Source organism: Salvelinus fontinalis, chromosome 17 (genome assembly GCF_029448725.1).
Source record: "Salvelinus fontinalis isolate EN_2023a chromosome 17, ASM2944872v1, whole genome shotgun sequence".
Taxonomy (NCBI): Eukaryota; Metazoa; Chordata; class Actinopteri; order Salmoniformes; family Salmonidae; genus Salvelinus; species Salvelinus fontinalis.
In genome coordinates, this window is record NC_074681.1 from 12735199 (window position 1) to 12744956 (window position 9758).

The 9758-nt window shown below is 45.5% G+C and overlaps 1 protein-coding gene across 1 annotated transcript in view; it reads right to left on the bottom strand.

The window, feature by feature from the left end:
- The window catches only part of LOC129813714 (acid-sensing ion channel 1C-like), a 33341-nt gene extending 24224 nt beyond the window's left edge, over nucleotides 1-9117 (bottom strand). The window contains exon 1 of the mRNA XM_055866165.1: nucleotides 7509-9117. Within this exon, the coding sequence (XP_055722140.1) occupies nucleotides 7509-8063 (555 nt within the window). The 5' untranslated portion in view covers nucleotides 8064-9117. The remainder of the gene's footprint in view (nucleotides 1-7508) is intronic.
- Nucleotides 9118-9758: the final 641 nt, after the last annotated feature.

Sequence of the window (9758 nt, forward strand, 5' to 3'; positions counted from 1 at the left end):
GGACGTGGGAGGAGATTCTGGACGGCAAGGGACCCTGGGCTCAGCCAGGGGAATATCGCCGTCTTAAAGCCGAGTTGGAGGCAGCGAAGGCAGAGAGGCACTGGTATGAGGAGGCAGCGCGGCGACGCGGTTGGGAGCCCGAGAGTCAGACCCCAAAATTTCTTGGGGGGGGGGCACACGCGGAGTGTGGCAAAGCCAGGAAGGAGACCTGAGCCAACTCCCCATGCTTACCGTGGAGTGAGAGGGCGTGCTATTCCACCTCGCCGCACTGGCAGGGCTACGGGGACCATTCAACCTGGTAAGGTTGGGCAGGCTCGGTGCTCAAGAGCACGTGTACTCCTTCACGGTCCGGTATATCCGGTGCCACCTCCACGTACCAGTCCTCCGGTGGCAGCCCCCCGCACCAGGCTGTCTCTCCGTCTCCTTCCTAAAGGTGTACCCGTCTGTCCAGCACTGTCTGAGCTGCCTGCCTGCCCAGCGCTGTCTGAGCTGCCTGCCTGCCCAGCGCTTTCTGTGCTGCCTGCCTGCCCAGCGCTTTCTGAGCTGCCTGCCCAGCGCTGTCTGAGCTGCCCGTCTGTCCCGAGCCGCTAGAGCCGTCCGCCAGACAGGAGCAGCCAGAGCCGTCCGCCAGACAGGAGCAGCCAGAGCCGTCCGCCAGACAGGAGCAGTCAGAGCCGTCCGCCAGACAGGAGCAGTCAGAGCCGTCCGCCAGACAGGAGCAGTCAGAGCCGTCCGCCAGACAGGAGCAGCCAGAGCCGTCCGCCAGACAGGAGCAGCCAGAGCCGTCCGCCAGACAGGAGCAGCCAGAGCCGTCCGCCAGACAGGAGCAGCGAGAGCCGTCCGCCAGACAGGAGCAGCCAGAGCCGTCCGCTAGACAGGAGCAGCCAGAGCCGTCCGCCAGACAGGAGCAGCCAGAGCCGTCCGCCAGCCATGACCAGCCAGAGCCGTCCGCCAGCCATGACCAGCCAGAGCCGTCCGCCAGCCATGACCAGCCAGAGCCGTCCGCCAGCCATGACCAGCCAGAGCCGTCAGCCAGCCATGACCAGCCAGAGCCGTCAGCCAGCCATGACCAGCCAGAGCCGTCAGCCAGCCATGACCAGCCAGAGCCGTCAGCCAGCCATGACCAGCCAGAGCCGTCAGCCAGCCATGACCAGCCAGAGCCGTCAGCCAGCCAGGAGCCGCCAGAGCCAGCCAGCCAGGATGCGCCAGAGCCTGCAGTCAGCCAGGATCCGCCAGAGCCTGCAGTCAGCCAGGCGATGCTAAAATCGCTCTTCACTCTGGAGCTGCCGGAGGGGTCCTTCACTCCAGCGCTGCCGGAGTCTCCCGCCTGTCCGGCGCTGCCGGAATTCCCCGTGCATTTGGGACCCATGGCTAGGGTCCTCAGGCCAAGGTCGGCGGCGAGGATCGCCACTCATAAAAGGCCACGGGGGCGATTAAGGAGGCGGACAAAAACATTGTTTAAGTGGGGTCCACGTCCCGCGCCAGAGCCGCCACCGCGGACAGACGCCCACCCAGACCCTCCCCTAGAATTTTAGGTGGTGCGCCCGGAGTTCGCACCTTAAGGGGGGGGGGTTCTGTCACGTTCCTGACCTGTTTTCCCTTGTTTTGTATTTATTTAGTATGGTCAGGGCGTGAGTTGGGTGGGTTGTCTATGTGTGATTTTCTATGTTGGGATTTTGTGTTCGGCCTGGTATGATTCTCAATCAGAGGCAGCTGTCAATCGTTGTCCCTGATTGAGAATCATACTTAGGCAGCCTGGGTTTCATTTGTGTTTTGTGGGTGTTTGTTCTACCGTGTTTGTGTTTTCACCACACGGTACTGTTTCGTTTTTCTGCACTTCGTTTATTGTTTTGTATTTCAGTGTTCAGTTTCGGTTTTAATAAATCATCATGAGCACGAACCACTCGCCTTATTGGTCCGATCCTTCTCGCCTCTCCTCGTCCGATGAGGAGGACGAAATAGACAATCGTTACACCAGTAGTACTGTAAACTAATCCTAAACCAGTCCTAAGCACTATATAGCTATTTCAGGTGCATATGATGCCATGTTCATCAGAAGAATGTTGCAAAGCAATCCAATTAAGAGGGCCATGCCTGGGGAAAATCAGTTGAATCATTGAATCCTTATAAAAAAATAAATGGAAATAAAACCATTTCACCTGATCAAATTTAAGGTTGCGACTAGCTTCGAAGCGTTTCTAGTTCCACCTGAGAGGGCACAGGGGAATGACATACATGATGTGAGAGAACTAATGAGCCCTCTCGGAATGTAGCCTACAGTACTTTCTGCAGAGTCACATTGAGGGTTTGAGAAGGAATAAGGAGGAAGAAAGACATTTCTGCTTGCTGCTACAGTACTGCCAGAAATACTGTATATAAAATATAATATATAAAGCTTTAGTAAAGCATTGGCTTAATCAGACACTTTTCTAGTTAGAATACTGTACTGTATTGTGTCAGATTGATTGTGATATTGATATCAGCGTGTCCAAAGGATTTGCCCAGTGAAAATAATACCTGCTTAGTTCTTTGTTTGGAAGAATATTAATTTAACCATTAATATGCGAGCTGAGGTTTTTAAGATGATGAGTAGGCACAATATCAAATTCAAACCAGTCAAGATTCAAACTTTTGAAAGTTTATTGTAGCCTACCAGTGTACTGTAGATCAAAACTACTGGGTGAGAAAAGTAGAATTTCCCTGAACCAATACCTCATATCCCCACCATATTCACATTATCTTGAAGTACTAACAATGTAGATGTCAGTTTAAAGCAGAACCTATGACTCAGTCAACTGTAGATACAGGTACTGGGTCTACAGCTCTGTTATATCATCTGGACTAATAGAGGGTTTCTATTTCAACTCATCACTTCATTATCCCTCAGGTGCACAGGGATTGGCAGCACTCACACATAACTTGAAACAGAAATCATTAGGCAAAGGAAATATATTACATTTCTGTAGCACTATGATTAGCCTAAATCCTGGTAATGCACACATGCAGTCTTTATATAAAATTATATGAAACCATCTTAGGCTCCAAATTGAAAGCTAAGCTGTTTCCATTTCATTTCCTTTTCAATCACACACACAGCATCATCACACGCTGTCTCCATTTCCTGACCATATTGGTAACATCATAGGCGTAGGTGACATTTAACCAGGATACTAAAAGTCTCATCTGGTGAGATGTCAGTTTTATTTGACCAAAGTATAAGATTTAGGACACTACCTAATGAGCTTACTGATTTGGAGGGAGATTTTTTTTCTCATTCACACAGGATCAAAATAAATTCCTTAGAGAACTGTGCGATCAATAGAAGAACTTGGTCCCTCATTTAAAAAAATACTAATCAGTAGTTGGTTTCCATCCAATTGGCAACAGATTTTCATGCACCATTGGTGTGTTTCCACCAAACTGACTTGTTGCGGATAACAATCTGTGCATGATAAACTCTACACCTGCATTGCTTGCTGTTTGGGGTTTTAGGCTGGGTTTCTGTACAGCACTTTGTGACATCAGCTGATGTAAGAAGGGCTGTATAAATACATTTGATTTGATTTGATGATGACTTAGTGCAGTGTTTCCCAACCCTGGTCCTCGAGTTCCCCCAACAGTGTACAGTTTTGTTGTAGCCCTTGACAAACACACCTCATTCAACTCATTGAGGGCTTGATGATTAGTTCAACAAGTTGAATTAGGTGTGCCACGGCTACAATAAAAATGTGTAATGTTGGGGGTACTGAAGGACCAGGGTTGGGAAACACTGGCGTAGTGCACACAAAATTGACTTTTTTGCTTAAGTTTTCATGTCAACATCACAAAAACTGTTGCGTTTAAATAGCAAATGTGCCTTCTCTGGTTTTGACACGTGCTCGCAGATACAGTGCGGTAAGCTAGTCTACATAATGAGATTAATACGGATAAGAGCGAGAATATTTGTATTTGTTAAACGGCAGTCACAATCCATCATCATGTCACCAGAATCAGACCATCGATATTTATTGTAAAGGAGCATCAAGATCACTGTGCACTTTCACCACCCTGTGAAGTTCATCATAAGTTACTGTATTTCATCTGTAGCCTAATAAACTGCATGGTTTCCCGAGTTGTAGTGAGAGGACCATATACCATATCATGCATGACTCCAAGTTTACCTCGATATGATGATTTTTATATCAATATTTGCGCATAAAGGCATTTCCACTTCCATATCGCATTACTATATTACCGACACAAAAATATCCCACCATGTCATACAAACAAATGATCTGTTGGCATTCAAAATTGTACTGAAACTTCCTGTTGCAATCACAGCTGTCGGGATTTACTCGCATAAAAACGTGCTTATTGTTATTGGTCGGCGGCATAACTAAATGGAATATGAATATAAGTATGCATTAACACACGACAGACTGTGCCTTGCCAGGGAATTAGCGCACACCTCAGCGGTGTGAGAAGACACGAGGACCAAGGCCTTTCTGTTATTCTGCTACATCTGACAGCCTTATGTAAAGTTGGCCCAGTGTGTTGATAAGGCATTTTAAATGTAAAAACATTTTCCAATATGTCAAATCCACAAAAGAATTATTCTCATACATACAGCATGTACCACATGTACCAGAGTAGTTGTCATGATTTACAACACATTTCACAATAAAATAATGATTTTCTTCGTCACAATGTAAATGTACATCAGAATTTCTCAAACAAATATTCCATGAATCATAAAGTCAGTTATCAAAAAACACATAATAAAACACCAATTAACATAGGTTAGGTTACACAACTACAGCATACCCAATGGTAATGCTATTGGAAGTTGCTATTGGAAGTATGTAATCCACTAGCTACATCGTTATGAGTACCTGATTTACACCGTTTTTTTAAGTACATGTAACAGTATAACTTTAAACCGTCCCCTCGCCCCGACACGGGCGCGAACCAGGGACCCTCTGCACACATCAACAAATGACACCCACGAAGCGTCGTTACCCATCGCTCCACAAAAGCCGCGGCCCTTGCAGAGCAAGGGGCAACACTACTTGTAGGTTTCAGAGCAAGTGACGTAACTGATTGAAACGCTAGTAGCGCGTACCCGCTAACTAGCTAGCCATTTCACATCCGTTACATACACATAAAGTACTGTTGTACTCTGGCCAGGAGGTTTCAAAACTTCAATATGCCCCCAAACTGTAATTACCCCTAGGGGGATAAATACAGTTGTATTGAATTTAACTGAATATGGTGGTAGGCCTATTTTGTTAATGCCCCACACTATATTTAGGGCTGAGAATTGCCAGGGACCTCAAAATACGATCATTGATACTTAGGTAACGATTCGATATACATTGCGATTTTCACGATTCTTATGATTCTCACGATTCTATATGTATTGTGATACTGATACTGATACTGCAATTTTATTGTGATTTGATGTTCCAAACAAATTGCTCACTGTAAGGTATGTCTGCTGAAGAGGGACACGAGAGAGCATGATAAAATAATTATTTTATTATATACAGCACCAGTCAAAAGTTTGGACACACCTACTCATTAAAGGGTTTTTCTTAATTGTTACTATGTTCTACATTGTAGAATAGTAGTGAAGACATCAAAACTATGAAATAACACATATGGAATCACGTAGTAACCAAAAAAGGGTTAAACAAATAACATTTTATTTTATGTTTGAGATTCTTCAAAGTAGCCACCCTTTGCCTTGATGACAGCTTTGCACACTCTTGGCATTCTCTCAACCAGTTCCTCTGTCCAGTGTCTGTGTTATTTTGGCCATCTTAATCTTTTATTTTTATTGGTCAGTCTGAGATATGGCTTTTTCTTTGCAACTTTGCATAGAAGGCCAGCATCCCAGAGTTGCCTCTTCACTGTTGACGTTGAGACTGGTGTTTTGCGGGTACTATGTAATGAAGCAGGCAGTTGAGGACTTGTGAGGCGTCTGTTTCTCAAACTAGACACTCTAATGTACTTGTCCTCTTGCTCAGTTGTGCACTTGGCCCTCCCACTCCTCTTTCTATTCTGGTTAGTGCCAGTTTGCGCTGTTCTGTGAAGGTAGTAGTACACAGCGTTGTACCAGATCTTCAGTTTCTTGGCAATTTCTCGCATGGAATAGCCTTCATTTCTCAGAACAAGAATAGACTGACGAGTTTCAGAAGAAAGGCCTTTGTTTCTGGCCATTTTGAGCCTGTAATCGAACCCACAAATGCAGATGCTCCAGATACTCAAGGCCAGTTTTATTGCTTCTTTAATTAGCACAACAGTTTTCAGCTGAGCAAACATAATTGCAAAAGGGTTTTCTAAGGATCAATTAGCCTTTTAAAATTATAAACTTGCGTTAGCTAACACAAAGTGCCATTGGAACACAGGAGTGATGGTTGCTGATAATGGGCCTCTGTACGCCTATGTAGATATTCCATTAAAAATCAGCCGTTTCCAGCTACAATAGTCATTTACAACATTAACAATGTCTACACTGTATTTCTGATCAATGTTATGTTATTTTAATAGACACATTATTTTTTTCAAAAACAAGGAAATGTCTAAGTGACCCCAAACTTTTGAACGGTACTGTACGATTGACTCTTTACCAAAACCAGATAGTATACCCAATAACAACATGTCATTCACAATGTATGAACAATACTGTGCTTTTGTTCATGAGTGTCTAGATTAGATCATAATTTGACCTGCAGATGGCACCTCATGGGCAGAGTATCCCAACTTCTACTGTTTATCACTGCCTGAGATTTCAGTGTTCCATGCTACTAAAATGTATGGATTTAATCATGTATCATTACTTCTCTTCACGAAAACAACAGCTTAGAGAAATTAAGGACTTGTCTCTAATTGTGCATCCTGAGTTTCTCATCACTCACCTCGTCTTTAGCCATGGCCACTAGCGAGGCCTGAACCACAACTAATGCTTTTCTTACAGTAGACTACCATCTAGAAAAAATATAATTGCAGCAAGCCATTGACAGTGTTCAATGGCTAGGCTACATTGACAGTGTACAATATTATTAATGTGACCGTCATGACGAATTCTGGATTTCCCTTTAGGCTATGGATCACCTTTAAACATGTACAACATTCAGCACAGCAACACCACAGCAGGTCTCAGGTGAATAACTGTACCTTGTCTGTAACAACACAAGCATGAAAGCTTTTGGTTTTAATCCAAAGTTACTGTGACAATCAATTTCTACGCTCAGCAGAAGCCTTATGTGAATCTTGAGGGAGCATTAGGACTACACAAAACCCAACATGTCCACTTCTGCCTCTATGGGGACAATGGGGACAGTGAATTAGTTCCACGTTCTCTGAATCAAGATATTAGGTGTTCCTCTCAAGCCTCAATTAATATAGACACTACTTAACTAAAACTGTTGAAATTCAAACGTTGTTAAGTCTGGAAAAGAAAACCTAACACAAACCCAGAGGCAAACCCCAAACCACATAACCAGAAATTATTTGAAGAGACTCACGGTAGTGAAGTTCCATGGGTAACACTCCGATCCCCGGAAGGTGCAATGCAGCAGCATGTCATTGATATCGTGGCCCGTGCGGTTGTAGAAGTCTGTCATGTTGAACTGCTTGGGCTTGAAGTTGAGGAAGTTGGCCTTATCCTTGAGGGCGTCGAGCACCTCGGGCTCGGCCAGGTGAGTGTTGGCTATCTGATAGTTGGAGTTCAGGAGGGCCAAGAGCTCCCCCACATGATACAGGTCGTTCCTGGTGATCTGGGAGAAGCGGAACTCGTTGAGGTTGCAGAAGGTCACAGCAGGGAAGGTGAGGTTAGGCGCCGCCACCTCATCCAGTTTAGTGACGTGAGGATACTCAAAGTAGTAGGACACGCGGTCCATGCACACCAGCATCAGCAAGGCCAGCGAGCCCAGGAACGAGAGTGTCCAGAGGAAGCGGCGAAACGTCATGTGCCCGTAGGCAAATATGTGGCTCATGCCATGTAGAGTGGACATGTTTGCGAATGCTTGCAGGTTGGAGGGCCGGATGCTCTCGATGCTTTCCTCTGAGTCCCCCTTCATGGTTGCAGGTTGGGTGAGTTATCCTCAAGACACTAGTATTTCCTCAACAAGAACTTCAGTTTCGAGACACTTGCTTAGCAACAGAACGTAGCATAAACCAACCAGTCACCAATGTTTTGGCGCGGCAACCTGAGCCTTTTATTCCAACGATAATCTGCAAGTGGCAAATTCTAACCGCTATAAAATGGTTGCCAGCCGCTTTTACAATTCCTCTTTTATAACAATCCACCTTCCAGAGGGTCTTAGTTCTTCCATGTAGTCCCAGGTCCCCCCTCTTCTTTGAAGCTCCTCTTCTATTCTCTTTCTCTCTAGCGCTCACTCTGTCTCTCTCTCCCGCTCTGCTGTCTTTTGTAGCAGAACCAAACACAATGACAGCTCCAGAAACACCCACTTCTACCAAAAAGGGAATGCCCTCTGTACCCTGGGCAGTGTGAAAAGGATGATGAAAAGAACAAACAGGAGAAAATAACGGTCGGAAGTGAGGGAGAGGAGAGGGAGAGATGGGGACTGGTAATGAAAGGGCTGCGGAGGGCTGAAGAGAGGGGTTCAGCCTCAACAGTCAATGGGACCCTTCCTCCTCCAATCGGCATGAACGCCACTACATTTCGGTGATAAAGGGATGCAATGGATTTTGGAATGGGGAAAGGAATAAAGAGAGAGATGGCTCACTATCTTTCGCTGTCACCTTAATTTATTTTATTTTCTCTCTCTGTCACTCTATTCTCTCTTTTCTCCAGATGAAAATGATGAGGGGGGTCATAGACCTCCCACTAACCCACCTCTCCTGTGTGGTTGACAGACAAGCCCAGTGTTGGTAGGTAGCCTCCACGGTATGTACTTCCTTGCTTCGCTCTCATCCACAATTAGCAAGGAAGCCCATGCACATCTTGATGCTTTACGGCCACCTTCGCCATCCGAGCCACTAAAGCCTGTTCAGCACCATTAGCGTTTCTCCTGATCTCAACATACAGATTTCTATTCTTCCCTCTCTTTCGCTCCCTCGCTTGCTCGCTTGCTGCTCTTGCTCCCTCCCACCACCACTCTTTCTAGCCCCCCCTCTCTTTCCCTACCTCTTTAGTAGTCAGGATCCATCCTACTGCCGAATGGCTGCTTTGCCTGTGTGTCTGTGCTCACAGGGGGAGTATCTCATTCTGTGCTGCCGGTAACTTCACTATTGTTATGGTTTTCTAATATGCTCTAACAGTCAGCGTCTGTCATCTGCAATCCAGTGATAGCTCCTACTGTGTATGGGAATGCCACAGGTTGCATGTAGATATGGATGTAAAATTCATAGCCACAAAGAGTATGATTTATCTGTAACAGGGGATGTGGTTGCAAGAGCCTACATCTTTACATAGCTGGGAGCATGTGTCTCCATTTGATGTTAACAGACACAAGTCAAATAAATGATCCAAACATTGCAGAACTGAATCCATCGATCTTCTCATGGTGAAAATAGTATTTTTCTCAGGAGTATTTGGTCTCTTCTAATAGGATAGTGAAGTGAACACATTGGCTGCCATTTCGTTTCTGTTAGACTTCGGTAAGTATAAACGGGTCCTACATCCCCAGAGCTCATTATTGCTGCCTTGGGCCAGGGGACCAACCAACCCCTGGAGGGTCTTCCCTGATAGTTAACGCTTCAAATATGGTCCAGGGTTTCAAGGCATGACCAATAATAATTGGCTTGGGCTT